This window comes from Urocampus carinirostris, chromosome 1 (genome assembly GCF_059441175.1).
Source record: "Urocampus carinirostris isolate Australia breed hairy pipefish chromosome 1, RoL_Ucar_1.0, whole genome shotgun sequence".
Classification (NCBI taxonomy): domain Eukaryota; kingdom Metazoa; phylum Chordata; class Actinopteri; order Syngnathiformes; family Syngnathidae; genus Urocampus; species Urocampus carinirostris.
This window is the reverse complement of record NC_142349.1, coordinates 10,679,341-10,698,428: the sequence shown is the minus strand read 5'-3', so window position 1 is coordinate 10,698,428 and position 19,088 is coordinate 10,679,341. Positions and strand designations below refer to the sequence as shown.

At 38.3% G+C, this 19,088-nt stretch overlaps 1 protein-coding gene across 2 annotated transcripts in view; it reads right to left on the bottom strand.

The window, feature by feature from the left end:
• Positions 1 to 867: 867 nt before the first annotated feature.
• Positions 868 to 19,088, bottom strand: part of atp6v1h (ATPase H+ transporting V1 subunit H) — a 43,464-nt gene continuing 25,243 nt past the window's right edge. For both annotated transcript variants that reach the window (XM_088326181.1, XM_088326191.1), the window contains 5 exons: positions 16,664 to 16,842; positions 14,116 to 14,241; positions 11,050 to 11,151; positions 10,850 to 10,963; positions 868 to 1,158 (listed from right to left, as the gene is read on the bottom strand). In XM_088326181.1, coding sequence (XP_088182307.1) covers positions 1,089 to 1,158; positions 10,850 to 10,963; positions 11,050 to 11,151; positions 14,116 to 14,241; positions 16,664 to 16,842 — 591 coding nt within the window. In that variant the 3' untranslated portion in view covers positions 868 to 1,088. The remainder of the gene's footprint in view (positions 1,159 to 10,849; positions 10,964 to 11,049; positions 11,152 to 14,115; positions 14,242 to 16,663; positions 16,843 to 19,088) is intronic.

Below are 19,088 nucleotides of genomic sequence, written 5' to 3'. Positions count from 1 at the left end.
CATTCAGTTTAAGTGTGTTCAATAAATGTTTATCCTGGTTGGCCCGCAACCTTAAGTGTGTTTTGAATTTTGGCCCCTTGTGCAATTGAGTTTGACATCCCTGCTCTAGACAATGTTTAAAAAAACAAAAAAAATCACATAATTTTTAAAGGTAAAAATAATCTTGTTCCACTGGAAGATTATTTTGCTTAATTTAAATACTTTCTTGAAACTTTTGTTTTTTTTAATTAAAATAAAACTATAAAACTTGAATGCTAATCTGAAATGATAACTGATCATTTTTGCTCATTTTTAAGACATTTATTTTAATCCCCAAAATAAAAATATTCCATATCTGATACTTTTGCGAGTTCAAAGTAAGTTTCTCTTTTTAGTCTTATTTAAAAATAGAGTAAAATAAAAAAAATAATTGAAATGGAAAAAATAATAATTCTAAGTAGTTTAATTTTTAACCAGAAAATTAAAATATAGTAAAATAAGAAAAAAATATATGCTATATCTGAAAACTTTGTGAGGTAGATTTTTACTTTTTATGTTCTACTTAAAATATAAGAGTAAAATAAAGAAATATTTAAAATGATAAAAAAAATAGGTCATCGGTCATATCAAGCTATTGAGTTATTTTACTGTTATTTAGGACTATAAGTGGTTATGAAAAGAGATGGATGAATTTCTTCCTAATTGTAAATGACATGTGACATACAGCAGTAGCAAAGAGCGAACTTCACATTTTACCGACAATTGTGCTCTCAACATGAAGTGCATTCAAACGAAAGCTGACTGGAAAATGTATTCGTCTCAAAACTTCACCCTCCCGTCTCCGTAGCAACAGCTGGAGTGCGGACAACGGAAGCACCAAGGCACATAAACGGGAGTACTTCAGGGCTTTTATTAACTGGGAAATAATACACAATTTTCACAAGGAAAGGCGTACATCACACTCTATACATTTAATCACAGACACGTACGACACCACGTGAGAGGCTAACAAGGGACGATACCTTTTCTTCATCTTGAGTCATTAAATAGAGAACACGCACACTCGCAAAGTTACCACAGACACACACAAATACAAGCATAAAGTCAATTCAGCTTCGGGCTGCCACTGCTGGAGCTTGTTGCTGGTCGCCGGATTGCAGCTGTCTGCCCAGGTACTCCCTGAGAAACAAAACCAATGGACACATGAGCGATATCCAGGATAACGGCACAAACTAGTTTATAAATTACCCTCTACAACATGGGGCTCAAACTTAGCGGGCCAAAAATGAACTGCGGCACTATAGTTCAAGGCCCTTATTAAGGTTTAACATCACTGCAGCCCGTGCGAGTTTAATGAAATGGAATGAAATGATCTGCATTTATATAGCGCTTTTCAAGTCAAGACTTCCAAAAGCGCTTTACAATGTGCTTCACATTTCCCAATAGCGGCCCTGCAGCCATGTAAGGCAAGCTACCTGCTTGCTAATTAAGTCAGGCAGGGCTCAGAATTGGGAAGAATTTACTAGCAAATGCAGCCACATATAGTATGCGTGCAGGGTAAAAAAGAAACATTAAATGCCAAAAAGCGACTTCTAACTGAAATGCGTTTTAAACGCTCCGGTTGAAAGCATGAGACAGCGAAATAGACAGAGACAGAGTGAGGACAGGGAGAGAGAGAGAGAGAGAGAGATAGAGAGAGGCAGAGAAAGCAAGAGAAAGATGCAGAGACAGTAAAGGACAGAGACAGTAAGAGACAGTGAAATAAGGTATGAGACAGAGAGAGACTGACAGAGACAGGGAGAGAGAAAGAGACAGGGCAGGGCAGAGACAGGGAAGGAGAAAGCAAGAGAGGGAGAAAGAGGAATAGAAAGAGAGATAGAAAGAGAGGGAACGAGAGGAAAGAGAGAAGAGACATAGATGGAGGAGACAGAGTCAGGGAGAGAGAGAAAGAGAGGGAGATCAAGAACAAGAAAGTGAGAGAAAGATGGCAAGGAAGGGAAAGATAGTAAGAGAAAGAGAGAGGTAAATCAAGAGACACAGGAGAGAGAGGGAGAAACAGAGATAATGAGGAAAAAAGAGACACAGAGAAGCAGAGGGCCAAGGGCGAGAGACAAAAGGACAGAGAGAAAGAGAGGCACAGGTAGAGGCAGAACCTCTGAGGGACAGAAAAAGAGAGAGCAAGAGATAGATTGAGAGAAGAGGAAGAGACAGAGAGTAAAAGACAGGGAGAGAGACACACACAGAGAGATAGAGAAACAAAGAGGGGGGCACAGAGAGAGAGAGAGCAAGAGAGAAAGGGAAAAAAGAGACAGAGAGGGAGGAGAGAGGCAGAGGCAGGGGGAGACAGAGAAAGAGACAGAGAGAGGGCGTTAGAGAACAAGACAGTGAGAGCGAGAAAGCAAGCAAGAGACACGGGGAGAGAGAGGGAGAGACAGAGATAGGGAGGGAAAAAGAGATGGAGAGAAACAGAGGGAGTCACAATGAGAGAGACACAAATACAGAGAAAGAGAGGGAGCATAGGTAGAGGCAGAAACACTGGGGGACAGAAAAAGAGAGCAAGAGATGGATATGGGAGGAGAGGAAGACGGAAAAAGACAGGGAAAGACAGGGAGAGAGAGAGCAAGAGAGAGAGAGAGAGAGAGAGAGAAAGAGAAAGAGAGAGAGAGAGAGAGAGCAAAAACGAGAATACATTTAGATGGATTATTGACTGATTCGACTTTTCACATAATGTATCTGGAATCATATGTTCCCTAACAACTATTATTTACCAATGACTGATTTGTTTGTTTTATGATTCGATTGTAATACTTTCTTATCTTGACATCATATTTTGTGTTAACAATCACATTTGAGAATAGTGGGATGTTTTATGCGATAGGTCTAAGGCAAAGTGGGACCCTAACACCTGTGGCCCAAGGGTAAATTCAGCTCGAGACCCCTGCTCTACAGGTCCAAACCAATAAAAACTGTACGTTTTTTTCAATTCAATAAAACCCTCCAAACATTTCTGAACAACTTTACCGTAATTATCTTTGAGAACAAAGTGGAACTTGAGTCACAAATTTCAAAACTTTACTAACTTAGAAAACCGGGCAACCGATGACGATAGCTAGCTTCATTTTGCAAGTGTCACAACATTTTGACAATAGCGTGATCAACTTTTGAACTGAGAGGTATTATTTGGTGACTTTTAGGGTGTGTTTGGGTTTTTTTTTTCTTCCTGCCGAGTAACATTTGCAAGAGCGGGTAGCCAACTCTCACCTGCTTATCACTGGAAATATCAAATGGCTCTGAAAAGGCACAGAAAGGGAATGGTGCCTTATCCTGTCTCTTATGGTGATGATATTCCACATAAGGTCAGAAAATGACAGACTTTTACAAGTGTTCAAATAGACATCCAAAATGGCAAGGTGTTGCCGAGTTGATAAAAGACTGCTTTCGGCTGCTTGGAGTGGTCACTAGTCAGGCACATACCGAATTTGGCCGCCAGAGGGCATTAGAAATCCCACGAATGCAGACCACACAAAAGCAGATGTTTATTGATTTTGTTGGTATCTTTTTTAGGTGTCTTGGGGTGACGGGAAACCTAGGTAAAGACACTCACGGAGGCCTAAAGTACAACTGTGTCAATTTTCATAAAAATTGGTCTAGCTGTTTCGGAGCCTATAAGTCACATACAAACATACTTGCACAAATATGATGGATGGAGACAGAAGGGTGACAGACGGATGGCTAGATAGGTAGATGGGTAGATAGATAGATGGATAGATAGATGGATAGGTGGGTAGATAGATGGCTAGATAGAGATAGCTAGATAGACCGAAAACAAGATTAAGATTAAAGATTAAAATGACAAATTGTATCATATCATGCATGCTTTAAAGTGATATACAGCACATACAAAAGGGTAAAAACGATTGTGACCAATGGCCTGAGATCATTAAATGTTTGAGTTGATTCTACACGCATACAATGACGATTGGGCATCGCTTTCTTACGATTGGACACAGCCAAAAGAGATTGCTTAAGATGCCAGGCTTGTTTGTTATTTTGACTACTATATGCTAAGAACATTGTTGTCACTCTTCATATTGCTGTTCTTTGATTTTCACACCCTTTAGGGGTGATCTGCCGTTTGTAACCTTGGAGATTTGATGAAAAGAAATGAGCTCAGGGGATGACCTTGAGGTGTCACTGTGTTGTCAAAATGGCGCCTTTGTTACATAGCCGACTTTTTTTGTTTGCCTCTCTTGCCTTTTCCTATGTACCTGTTTTGTTGAAGTATTTTCATTTTTATACTGTTAAAGGTCTTAATATTGTATTTTTACACTCATTTCAATTTCTGACTTTATTTTCAAAATAATGTGCAATAGAAGGTAAAGCTCACACTGTTAGATTTGCACTGTTGCTTTTTTTAATTGACTCTCTTTTGTCCTGAAGTAGTTGTAAAAGAAATATTTATTTTTGACCGTGTTAAAGTTTGATTTGTAGTTATTTGATTTAAAAAATGAAACATTTGAATACCTCAACTGTTAGTGCTGGGTTTTAACATAAATATAAACTAACTCGAGGGGGTGGGTTCAATTATTCAATGATATTGACGTTTCAAAGCAAATAGCCTCGGTATCGGATTAGTATCTTAAAATTCCGAGTATCGGCCACTAATTAGTTTCCTTACAGATAGCAAAATATCTAACTTTGGAGCAGGGATCTCTATACATGAGTCTATATTTGAGGAAAAAAAAGACAATTTTTAGTGTTGCATTAGTGAGCCTCATGATAAAAAAAAACAAAAAAACGAAAAAAAAACCAGCAAAAGCTTTAATGATTCAATCAAATCCTTTATGTCGCATCAGTGACAAAGCATAAACTGCCAGGTAGGGTTTTTTAGTTTTTAGACTTTCCAAAATAATTGCAAAACAGCGCAAGCCTGAATATCAGATGGCAATTTTAGGTTTCAGATCATTACTATTCTCAAGTTATTATGAGAAACTAATAAAAGGAGCAATCAAAATCGTTTTACAGTCCCCATTGTTCATGCGTGGATAGATTTAGACCTATTACTGTGGGGAATAATGAGTCATAGTATGTTTGTATCACTAGTATGAGTCTAAAATAGGATACCTAGGAAAATCAAATTGCCCTGGACCGGCTAGCAACCAGTTCAGGGTGTCCCCTGCCCACTGCCTGAAGATAGCTGGGATGTGCTCCAGCACCCCCACGACCCTACTGAGGATAAGCGGTGCAGATAATGGATGGATGGATGGAAATGCAAATGTACAGAAACCTGTTTTTACGCAGAATAAAAATGGTAATTTGAAACCTCAACCCCTGTAATTACAGTGAAACTTAAGATTAGGTTAATTCCTAGCAAGGAGAGAGGAAACTTTCAATTTAGATTGATCGGAAGAACTGTATCTGAAATATTGAAATAGGTATTTGTGCTACTTTTTTATTAAAATTGCGTAAATGCAGATTTCTTAGCAACTATTGATCCCATTTCCAAAACAAAGGTGCTGTATCCAAACAAAATAAAAATAAAATACAGACACTAGTAGATTTAAGAAGGACCGATGGATAAAGAAGGAATGATGAATATCAGTGGAACGGTGTGGCAGGTAAGTCCATTGTTGTTTGCAGATGACACAGCGCTTGTGGCTGATTCTGAGGAAACATTGAGAAGGAAATGGAGTATGGAAGAGTGTGTGATAGGCGAATGTGTGAATGTTGGCAAGAGTAAGGTGATGAAGTGTTCACGTGATGGAGTGGGCATGGCGTTAGAAATAAGGTTGCATGCACAGGTGCTGGAAGAAGTTGAAAGCTTTAGGTACTTGGGTTGAGAGGTGGCTGCAGTTGGTGGAATGGTGAATCAAAGAAGCAAGTTTTTGGGTGCTTTGAGGAGAGTGATGGGTATGAGTATGGATGTAAAGAGAGGACTGTATGAGAGTGTGATTGTGCCGACTGTGTTCTATGGTGCAGAGACTTGGAGCCTGAACGCAGATTTGAGAGGGAAATTAAATGTTTTTGAGATGAAATGTTTGAGGAGTATATTAGAAGTGACAAGATTAGATAGATTGAGAAATGAAATTGTGAGAGACAGAACTGGAGTAGTCGTGGAACTGAGCAAGTGTGTGGATAAGAGGGTACTCGGTTGGTTTGGACACATGGAAAGGATTAATGAGAAGCGAATGTTGAAGAGGATCTACAGAGCAGAAGTAAATGGAAGGAGACCAAGAGGAAGGCCGAGATTGACGTGGATGGATGGTGTTATGAGTGCAGTGCAGAAAAGAGGTCTAAATATAGTTGAAGCTAGAGCTCTTGTTGGTGATAGTAATGAATGAAGAGGCGTTGTAAAAGGATAGTGGGATGTTTAGACGTGTTCTAAGGGATGGGCAGGGCACTTGTATGATGCGGCAGGGGTAAACCAGTGAAAGCTGTCGGGCCCTGCTGTTGAACTGAAGAGTGTGTAGTGTAACCCCTGACTCGAGTGACATGGCCGCTTTCTTGTGTACCGTTTCATCTGGAGGGACTTAAGCATGACCAACTTGGGTGCCGAGGTGCTTAACTTGTTTGGGTGTTTGAGCATTTGGGTTGGCCATGGTCAAATTTCTTGTGGGTTTTTTTTTTGCTACTTTTTCCCTTTTCTTTTTTTTGTGTGTATGTTTGTCTTGCTGTCGGTCACACCCTTTAAGGGATATGACCAGGGTAGATAGATAGGTAGATAAATTCCTAGCATGGAGAGAGGAAACTTTCAACTTAGATTGCGCGGAAGAACTGTATCTGATATAGTCAAGTCAAGTCAAGTCATTTATTTTTGTATAGCCCTAAATCACGAAGAGTCTCAAAGGGCTTCACAGATTGTTACACTATATTAAAATGTATTTGTGCAACTTTTTATTAAAATTGTTAGCAACTATTGATCCAATTCCAAAACAAAGGTGCTGTATCCAAACAAAATAAAAACAATTCAGACACTGGTAAATGAATAAATAAACAAGTAAAGATTTTGACATTTGTGAAGAAACGAGTACAAACAATGTCAACATAATGAGAGGGAAAATCCAAACAGTTTTTCATGTGGTTTCTGACATTTTGGACAAAATATTTAGATCTGTGTTGCTAAGGTTTCTCTTATTGTGAACTTCAAATGTCAAAAGTTAGATAATGTCAGAAATACACAGATGTACAAAGGAAAATGTAGAATTTCATTTTGCAAGTGATCCTTTGCAAAACCCAGTGGCTGATTAGAAAAAGCTATTAAGATTTACCGGCCAGTGCCTTTTCCACCCAGAAATAAATAGATTAAATATAAAGGCAATATCTAAGAAACTGTCGAAGCCATCAAGCTCAAAATTCAGAAATGTGACTCTCCATGGTCTGATATATTGAAATGCAGCATTTTGCTGATTGGGTGAACTGAAGTGGAATGACTCTATTACATAACAGACTAAGTGGAGGAAATCTGCATGCTCACGACTGACTATATTTCATTTTTATTCGCTTATGAAATATTCTGTGTGAGTACATCATGTCCAAAAGTCTGTCTTAGTATTATTTCAAAGAAGACACATCTTTTTATTGTGGCTTTTACATTATTCCACCTTTAATTAATTCACTTGATTTGAACTCTCACCTTTTAATGTTTGTTGTATGATTTATTGACCTCTACCCTTATTTTTTGAGTTCGTCCAATGCGAATACATTTCAAATTGTATTTCAATGTTCAAAAAATCCACAGTTTAGTGGATTTCTTGCTTATAAGCTCAAAGTCTTAATATGTGTATGTATTGCTGCTGACAGAAACAAGTTATATTTGAAAAAGCTGCAATATGTGGCTGAGGAGTCAAAAAAATGGTCTCCGCTGTACAGTCTCGTCAAGGGTAATTTGTAAATAATTAAGGAATATCCATAATAGTTACCCTCCTACATTTTTTCAAGAGATCGCAGGTTCGAATCCCGGCTCCTCGGTATTATATGTCAAAGTGTCCTTGGGCAAGACACTGAATCCCTAATGCCCCCAATCAGCAGGTTGGCGCCTTGCATGGCCACTATTGGTGTGAGTGTGTGTGTGAATCGGTAAGTGTGAAGCACATTGTAAAGTGCTTTGGGAGGTCTTCATTGACTTGAAAAGCGCTTTATAAATGCAGACTATTTACCATTTTACCATTTGCTTTAAATTATTTATAAAGGAAGTCGTGGTCATTGTCATGTGTATCATGTATCACATTTTTATTTCAACTTCAAGAATATCAAAATGTTATATAAATAATTTTGCTATCTAGATTCATACAAATGAACAGGATATAAAATCTGTGTGGTAAAATTGAATTTTATATATTGTATAAATCATTTATACTTTTTGACTTGAAGCGTGTATTTATCAAAGTCCAAATACATGAAGATGATTTATAATCGATTGAACATAATGATTGCATGTAATCGAATCATTAGTCCTTTGTTCCTTCTGAGAAAAGAATATACAGACGCTCCCCTACTTACGACGATTCGACTTTAAAAAAAAGGTAGATACAAACCTTTTTCGGGATGTTGAAAAATATCCGTACTTTGCTGTAAGTTACATTTTTTATTGTGTGCACCTTTTACCGAGTACAGGACATTAGTGCAGTGCGTCTTTCCGCCGCTACGGCGTGTTGCGCTGTGAGAGGTCACCCAGCATCCACCCCGAAGAAGAAATCAGCTTCCTCTTCCTAGTTCGTGTGTAAACATTCTATCCTGTATCTTTGACAGAGATAGGTTCTATGTCTAAGAACTTTGACATTTTTATTGTTTAATATCTCGTGCATCCATTCAATATGGTTGGTGTAAAATGTCAAGAAGAGGAGAGCCGTTTCTTTTCAAATGAAAGTGGAATAAGAAAGCTTGATGCGGTTGAGAAAATGGTTCGATCACTTTTTTTTCATCCACTCTCTACCACGGAGGAGGAACTCTTGAGACGCATCTTCCAAAAGTAAGTTAAACTCAACTTTATTTATTTTTATAAAGCATATCATCTTGTGAAATGTTTAGTTTTTAGTACAAAACAATACAGGTCACTTATATAAACCTTAAACATACAAAATATAGCACTGAAGCAACTTACAAACAAATTCAACTTCCAAACAATTGTTTGGAAGCAGGGGAGCATCTGTAGTCTATTTTCCTCTATGTACCATGAAGAGCCCACAAAGAGCCTTTGAGCATTTACTATGTAACATAAGAAATGACGTAATTTCATCACCACAAATATGTGAAAGCCGCAAGTGGCGCATTGCTTATTGTATGATATCTCGAAATTTCAGAATACTTTTCCTCCATTGATAAAGGTTCTAATATCAGTATTGTGACACACAGCTGGCTGTCAATGCTAAGGTCCAGATCATTTCTGAAAAACGGGATGACGCTTTACACAGAAAAGCAACAGTGACCAGATGATGAAGGTGCTGTATATGAGTGGGATGAGTTCAAAAACACTTTTATTATATAGCTTATGAATGACCTATAATTCATGTTGACAATGTCTATATATTGCAACATCCATTTTGGCCTGGTTATCCTGAAAGGGGGATTACCTCATGTGGGGGCCCTTCTCAAGTCAAGTCACATTTATTTATATAGCCCTTAATCACAAAAATGTCTCAAAGGACTGCACAGGATTACAATTACACCATTACCTGATCTTAAACCAACATGCAGGCAAGGAAAAACTCAAAACCTCAGCGTGAGGAAAAAAGAAACCTTGAGAAGGGGCCTCACAAGTGGTAATCCCTCTTCCAGGATGACCAGGGTAGAATACATTTCCTAATTTCTTCATGCTGAAGTTTGGGTTTTTTCTTTTCCCTCATGTAGGACCAGGGGGATGGTGTAATAATGGTCTGTTGTCTAATAGTCTGAACAGCCCTTTGTGATTTCTTGTGATTAAGGGCTATACAAATAAACATGACTTAACTTTTCCTTCTACTGGTAACCGTGGAAATCAGTACTGTGTGTTTCATGTGGGTGAGCAAACACCCAACAGAAAAAAAATAACTCGTAGAGGGATGGGCACCACCAGGCTGCACTTGCCAAAAGCACACCATAGGAAGCGTTGCTCCGACAACCGAGGCAGTAAGAGGATCCGGTAACCGTGAATATGAAGCAGTTTGCAAATGTGCATGACAACCCTTCCTTAAAGGCACTTCAGAGGGATTGAGATTTTAAATGCCAAAAATACATAGCACTTGCTTCCCTCCTGCCTATGTCGGAAAAAAAAACTTCCATTGGCAGAGAATCTTGTTGACTATACATTTGAATAGCTCTATTTCACTGGATTTTTAAATCGTTTTACTGGAATAACAAGAAAAACGATTCTACAAATTTAATGGATAATGATGTTTAGGTAAAATATGAAAATTCGTGATAAAACATTAACTAGATTTTTATTTTCAAATCTTGTCAGCAAATAATGGCTTGCATATGCATATAAATATATTCATATATAAACACACTGTTTTGTATTGTAGGGTTATTTTTACCACTAAGAGGTGCCTAATAATACTGTCATATTAAGGTAGGGGCCCCAAACTCCTCTCCTGTGGGCTTTAATTGGCCCCCAAGCGGCAAGTTTGAGACTACATCGGCAACAGGATGATGAAGGTTCTGTATTTGAGCCGGATAAGAAGGCTTCCACTATCTGTTTCATGAGGGGGAGCAACCCCAACCCCCTAAAAAATGCCTGGAGAGGGATGGGCACCACCAAGTTTTACTCGCCCAAGACAAACCACAGAAAGTGGTGCCCTGACAACCTAGGCGGTTAAGGGAGCTGCGAACAGCAAAAATATAGTCAAGTATGGCTCACAGTGCCTCAGGAAAGTTTTTGGTGTTGTGTTCGTACCAGTTGTGGACCATAAGCTTCTGCACGGCCAGCAGGGCGTTATAGCGTACAAGTTGGTCCTCGTGGTGCATGTGATTCATCACCAACTGCTTCCCACCCAGCTGCTCAATCACTCTGAAAGGTCAGATGCAAAACAATTGGTATTGACAGAATTATTGATTATGGAGCTCACCAAACAGTAGAGCAAGTCAAGCACTTACCGTTTGCCACGTGGGTAGTGCCGCACATACTCTCCCACGTCGTGGGCCGCCACTGCTATGACTTGAGGATCATCGGACACTTCCAGGAGCCTGGTTAAGATCCTTTAGAGGGACAACATTGTTTAAACCTTTTTAAACAAGGATTACTTTACAATAAAACACATGTCAGGAAAACATGGAAGCCATAGTAATTAAATGCATTTTGATATTATTTTCACCGCCTCTGAATTGGATTTAAATCCAGACTTTGACCTTGCCACGCCAGAACCGTCATTTTGTGTTTTTTGAGCCTTTCAAAGCTAGACATTCAGGTGTGTTTCGGATCGTTGTCCTGCTGCATGATACAAGAGCACTTGAGTTTGAGGGCACAAACTCATGGCCAACCGTTCTTCTTTGGGATCTTCTAGTAAACAACAGAATTTATTATTCCGTCACCACAGCAAGTTGTCCTAGTCTTGAGGCGGCAAATCATCCCCTGCCATCAAACTACAACCACCAAGCTTTGAGCTGGCATCATGTTCTTTTTGTCTAATGCTATCAAAAATGCTTCATTTTTACGGCAGATGTCAAGAGTTGCACACCACCCAAAATGTTCAATTTTGGACTCATCAGTCCACAGAATGTTCCTCCAAAAGTCTTGATGATACTCAAGATGCTTTTTTGGCAATCAGAAACAAATATTTGTTGTGTCTGGGAACTCTCCTGCTGATGCCATTTTTGGCCAGCGTCTTTCTTATTGTGGAGTCATTAACCGAACTTTAGGTAAGGCCAGGAAGGCCTGCAGTTCTATGGATGTTTTTCGAGCTTCATTTGTAATCTACTGAATGAGCCGTCGTCACACTCTTGAAGTAATCATAGTGGGTCGACCACTCCTGGGAGGACTACCTCTGTTCCCAATTTTCTCCATTTGTGGATAATGGCTCTGACAGTGGTTCGCTGGAGTCCTTCAGCCTTGGGAATGGCTTTGTGGCTTTTTCCTGACAGATTTTTTTTTTTACTGATTTCTTTTGGATTTTTTTCTAATTGTGGTATATAAATTGCGTTCTTCAGATGTTTGTACCCTACTTCCCTTTGTCTAACTAACGGATTTAATTTAAGTGATTTTTGGTTACCACAGATTGGCGCAATTCATTTTGAGTGTGGATTGCGGAATTGAACTCACATTTCCCAAAACCATAGTTAATCACAGTTACTTTGTTATTTAACAAGGGGGGGGGGGGCAATTACTTTTTAACATAGGGCCAGGTAGACATAGATTTTTTGTGCCTTAAAAATTGAATCAACTCTTTAAAACTGCATTTTGTACTACATTGGGTTTGACCCTGAGTGATAACAAAACTGGTTAAATGATATGAAACCTTAGTGAGTGATAAATATGGAGAAATACACAGAATTCATGAATGGGACCGAATGGATAATTTAAATACGTTTATTATTCATGTCCTATTATGTTAAAATTTGAATTGAAATTGTCTTAATTATATAAGGTTCTTATAGTTGAGTAAAATGTTTTCCTTGCTTCAAAGAGTTTTATCGCCTTGTGAACCACTCAACCATTTGTCTGAGAAGGGAAGCTGCTGCATTATCATGTTTTTTCCCCCGGTCTGTCTGATGTTTCTTGTTTTATGATGGTGTCCTGTGGCTATGTTAAACTCTTCCGCCTTTGTTTGCACTTCTGGTCAGATGTGAATCAGGCTTTGACTGTGAAGCATCACCTTATGGGGAAATATTGGTGTCGCTTGTCTCTCTTTGTGTGTTTTGTTCAGAGGTGTAAGGTTATAGACCTAATAGGGCCAAATACATTTTCAAGGCACTGTAGGTGTTGGGTAAGTGACTGTTAAATGTAGCCAACATTTTCATTTGCAGGAAGTTCTTCCCATTACAATTTACCGATGGGAAACACTACTTTAATCCTTCGCATGGCTTATAATAAATGTCCATAATTAATACGTAATCCTTGCACTAATACACATTTCATTGTGCCCTATTTAGGCTTAGAGGGGGCGATTATCCTTTATAGGAGAATGCTATACAAACTAAATAGCTGCCGTTAATCACAAGAGAAGAATTGCAATGGCAAAGTGAAGCCACCAGAGAGCAGTGTCAGTGACATTTTTAAGCAGACTTGTTGTGAAACATGGCAACAATTTCAAGCATTTACAAGCACTTCACCCAAAATTCAAGCACAATTGATTTATTGAAAACATAACCTTGAAAATCAAGCATTTTCAAAGATTTCAAGCACGTGTACGAACCTTGGTAAATGAATGTTAACGCCTTTGACAAAAAAAAAAAAACAATATGAATGAGTGTTTTTTACTCTTACGGGAATTTGCCCAATCAAATGCAGACACACACACACACACACACACACACACCAAAAAAGAGTAAAAATGATTCCTGAATGATTACTTGGCATGTCATTTTATTATTTTGGGAGGCAGGACTGATTTTTTTCTGCGGATAAATGTGACAGTCTGTCAAACTGAACAGATAAAATCTGTAATGTGTCTCACCAGAAGGCTCTATTAAAAACATAAAATTACAGACACAATTCCCTCAAAACATGGGCTAGCGGTTGCGTTGGCAGAGAAAGAGTCCATTAAAATTTGCTCCAAATATGAACAAAACTGATTGGAAAAAATAAGTTGATTAAGTACTGCCGAGTAGCAAAAGGATCTTTTATAAACTGTCTGCAAAAATGGTGATTATTTCCTCCCATTTATATTTGTTCTTGGATGGATGAAATAAAATCGTTTGAATTCAAAGGGGGGGTAAAAACCTGAACTGTAATGTGGGCACAAAGTAGATTGCAGTAAAGCACAAAGATTCTGTCACGTTTCAATAAAACCTTTTTTGTGTGTGAGTTACATTTAATGGATAATTAAATCAATGGCAGCTGGATTAGGTCCCTGAGGACCCGTGGTCCTATTAGGGACAAGTACTATAGAAAATAGATGAATGTGGCACTCTCTGAATAAAAGTACAAAAGCAGCTATTAGTGCAAATACGCCATGAACAAGACATTACAGGGAAAAACAAGAACTCAAAGTGCTTAAGGCTTACTTGAGTAACTCATAATTCTTCTCGTTGAGGCGAACGGCGTTCTCCCGCCAGAACTTCTCAGACTTGTGCACCGGGCTCCATTCCAGGCGACCTGACTTGAGTTCTGAGCTGTACTCATCGAACGAGCTGTTAAAGTTAAACAAAATGTCACAAAATTGATTTTTTGAGTTAATTAAAACATGCAGGTTAAATTTAAAGTTCTAACCGTAAAGATAAAAATTACTACCACAAAAGTAAATTCAGTCTTGGTCAAAGCAAGCCATCAGACAGTCTTCTCTGAGTCACTAATTTAGAAATCTAAGAAACATCTGGTTACTTCCACCGTCATTGTATGATACAACACAGGGCCTGACTTTGGTGGTCAACAGCTAGCTGTCAGCAATCAGTAGCCAACTAGCAACAGTATATTCAAAGATGTTGCTTGACTTACATTCTTTTTGATTTTTAAACCCACACGGGAAAAACAATAATTGTATAAGTATGAAAAATAAATGACTGAAAGGATTCTGGTTATAACAAGTTAAAATATGTCCCAATGCAATAAATAAAGTTACATTTGGAAATATTTATAGCTGAATAAATTATTGAGTGTTGCATCAGATTGAGATTTGACTGGAATTTTTAGTTAATTGTATTCACAAATTAAGTACATTAGGACTTGCAAATGAACCAAAAGAAAAAGGAATCATTTGAAAACATATATTTTTTAAATTTTTCTAAAAATATATTTTGTCCAATAGATTAAAATAGATTTCAAAACATTATATCAAAAGGGTTTTTAGGGTCTAGAGCAGGGGTTGGCAACCTATGAAACGTGAGGGGTTAACCAGTGGCACGCAAGCGCAAGGCAAAATAATAATGATCTTTTTTTTAATGCGCATTTTCAACTGAAATTGAGTCATTTTCAGTTGTGTGTCGTGTTGTTTAAAGGCTTTATGGTAGCGCCCCTCCTCCTCTGCTCCGTCTGTGAGTACGTGTATGCGCGGTGCCGAGGAGAGGAGATCCGTGTTTTAACCCTGCCACAGAAACACCGGCGCGCAATAAACGAATGAATCATGACCGCTCTTTCAGCGAAAAAAACTCGTCTTTTCCAGCCAACGTGGACAGATGACTGGGGCTTTGTGGAAAAAAAATTACCGTGCTGTTTGTGCATTATGCCTCAAGAGTGTTGTACCTCGCACATCAAGTGTTAAACGTCATTACGAGACGAAACATGAACATGAGTTCAAGGATGAGACTGACAAGGCGCAGACATTAAAACGCGCTGTGTCCAATTATGGCAAACAAACACAGACCCTGAAAACCGTTGTCACTGCTAAAAACACAAGCTATCAAATTGCTCACTGCATAGCAAAGCACGCAAAAACATTTACTGATGGCGAATATATTAAAGTGGCGTCTGTGCGTGTGTGTTTCAAGCTTGATATTCTCTGCAATAAGATTTCATTGATGAATGGTATGGTAGCTGTCCATATCACTTGTTTTTTGATTGTAGTTCATTGTTGATGAAGAATGGTTGATTCTGGTTGATTCTTGTGGTAAAAAGTTGAAGTTATGGATATCTACAGGCTTTTCCACATGTTGCTCACATTCATTTTTTAGTTTATTAATGAATAAGAATAGTGGAAGATAAATTGGTCAATTATACAATTTCAATGTATATCCATCTTGTATATTTGGACTGGTGTAAAATTACAGCTCTGTTGGATATAAAAATTAACGTGCGATTCATTAATCTTGGTGTAGCAGACTGATTTCCAAGGAAATTTGAAAGTGGCACTCCACACCCAAAAGGTGGCTTACCCCTGGTCTAGAGTGTTGAAGTGTGAGATATATAATTTGCAATAATGTGCTTAATCTACTATTGAACTGATTCTTCATGTTCAAAGACAGAGAATGTGTCCTAAATAGAACATCTCCATCATTACAAATAAAAAAGTAACTATAACCTCCAGTTATCTCAGGTGTGCCCCATGGCTTTGTCCTGGAGCCCCTCCTCTTCATAAACTACATTCTAGGACATATCTTCTGAAAATATAAAATTTATTTTCCCAAATTCGTGCATGACACCCAACTCTACCTTTCCTGCAAACCATACTTTTCAAACTTGTCTATCAATCATTAACTTCTTCACATGGTCCCCTCTTATTTTACTGTACATTGTTTTTATATTTATTTTTAATCGATATCACTGTTTTATATTTTGTGTACAGCGACCTTGGGTGTCCTGAAAGGTGCTTTGAAATAAAATGTATTATTATTTTCATTATTAACACTTTTACCCAGCTAATTTAAAAAAACAACAAGAATGCATTATTTGTGCAATATTACTTAAAACAGATTCTTATATTTAAATGGTTCTTCTTAAATAAAACAATAATGTATCCTTAGCTTATATTGCACTTATTTATATTTCAATTTAATTATTTAGTTTATAGGGCAAAAATGTTTGTATTTCTTTTTTTATTTTAACATCAACTAAGGCAAATTAGGTCTTTCAAAATATCAAGTGAAGCAAGTCCTGAAGCCTAGAACTAACAATGAGCACCTGAGATCTTGAACACTCTCCCCTAGCCTCTCCAGCAGAAACTTAATGTCGTCTGTGATGTCCTCGTCATCGTACTTCTGCTGCTCAAGGTTCTCAAGCTGCTTGAGCACTTTGCACTGGATCATAGCCAGAGCGTACTCCTGGCGGGTCTCCCTCTCAGACGACTTCTCCAAGAGATTCTGCAGGTGGGCAAACCGTTCAAACAAGTATCAATAGGCAACCACTGACATGTGTGAAACAGTAGAAATCCATACAATTCTGTAAATTGGCAGACAAACTGTTCAGTCATGCTCTGGGATTGTTTTGCTTCTTCTGGTAGAGGAAATATTCAGTATTTGCAATTAATTATGAATTTAGTTCACTACTCAGATTTTTGATGAATGTCTTGCAATCATTGACAAAGTTGAGGCTTGGGAGACGCTGGACTATCCAACAGGACCCTAATCCAAATGCTACATTCCAGAAAAGTGGGAAGTCGGATTTCTCTCACTCTGATGGTACCAGATCCGATCTCAAAGCGTTCCAAGCCAATGTAAACAGAAAAGATGCCTGATTGCGAAAAGTTTTTCTTTATTTTACTAATTAAAGGACATTTGGACCTCCAGCAAAGCTGTCTTCTCGCAAGCGCTCAAAGTTTGGAGGAAAAATGGTGGCTGATGTCAATATTGACAGGCTTGTGTGAATCATGTTTAACCATTCACCATGTGTTTGTTCATGGACATCGCCATTTTGTCGAGTGACGTCAGATTGAAGTACTTGCTGTAGTCTGGGTACATATTTTTTCTCCGAATTTGCGACCAGGACCTTCCACCTTAGGTTTCATTTGAATGATATTTTTCTGGTCTTGGAGAAGTCTTACTTCTCACTTTTCTGGAATGCAGCATAAGCATACCTCCCAATCTACTACAGCTTGGTTGTTAAAGATTGGCTGGACGATTTTGGACTGGCCATCGCGATCACTACATCTAAATCTCATTGAAAGACCCTGGTGTGATATCAGGACGGTAATTGTAGCATGGAAGCCAAAAACGTTAATGAACTGTAGGCCTTTGCTCAGGAGTAATGGGCAGAGATACCCGTGGATCGTAGCAAGAAAAGTGTACTTTACGTCAAACGGACAGTATTGTTGTAAAAGGATGTTGGACTAATACGCCAACCCCGCTTTACAACATTTTTACGTTTGTAGAATAAGATGGGTTTTCAGACCCTCATTAAGGCATTTCCCCCATGATGCGATGTCAACGATAACAATGTTTTTGCATAGGTTACGTCACTAAGATGAGTGTCTGCTTTTAGTTGCCGTCATTTTAATGTTGGTCTGCAAATGGCTGAAATATTACCCACAATGGGCACTTATTTCAGTTCAGAATCTCCAGTGCTTTGTAAAGCCTGTGCATCAGATTTACAATTCTGTATTTTTTTTGTACAATATTTATATCTAGAGTCCCAAGGCTTGCTGTGACGCTGTATGTGGACGCAAAACATGTTAACTATGGAAACAAAGCTTGTAATTATAAAGAAAGACACGAATGGTCACCTTTGCTAAGTTGAATGGCCGTAACCAATTGACAATTGTGACTATTGTAAAAAGAAGGTGATTAAAGCAACAATGTTTTTCAAAGACATGATTATCCTTACAAGTAGAAGTTTTAAAATTAGTTTTGGGAATCCACTGTAATACGTTAATACATAGGAAAGTGGTTGAATCATTTTGTCAACAAAGTGATCACAGAAAAAAACATTAATTGGTATATTACAAACATTTTTGTGTATCAATTTCATCGATTTTCTGCACCTCACAAGGGTCGCAGGGGATGTTGGAGCCCATCCTAGCCATCTTTGGGCAGTTGGCAGGGGACACCCTGAACTGGTTGTCGGCCAGATGCAGGGCACAAGGAGGCAGACGACAAATCACAAGCCTTTTTATACCTAGGGACAACTTGGACCAATTAACCTGCCATGTATGTTCTTCGAATGTGGAGGAAACTGGAGTGCCCAGAAGAAAAAAAACACGAGCACGGGAACATGAAAACTCCTCACGGGGAGTCCGGTAGCTGAAATTGAACCCTGGACCTCCGCACCGTGGGAATGCACACGAACCATCTGGCCGCTGTGCCGCCTTGTCTATATATGTGCATATTTAATTTGTTTATAGAAAATATTGAAGAGAAATTTGTCAAACTCGCAAAAACATGTATCAACTGTGTGGTTTAAAAAAAATGCATATATTCTGAATGTTTGTTTTGTATTTGACTTTTGATCTCAAACAAGATATGTCTTCACTAGCAACAAAAAGGAATTGACGCATAAACTATGCTAACAATAGTTTCAATTCATTTGGGGTTTTTTTTATCAATGAAAACATGCACATGACTTGACCGAAAAAAACTTTCTGAGGCAAATGTATAACGTTTTGCTTACCAAA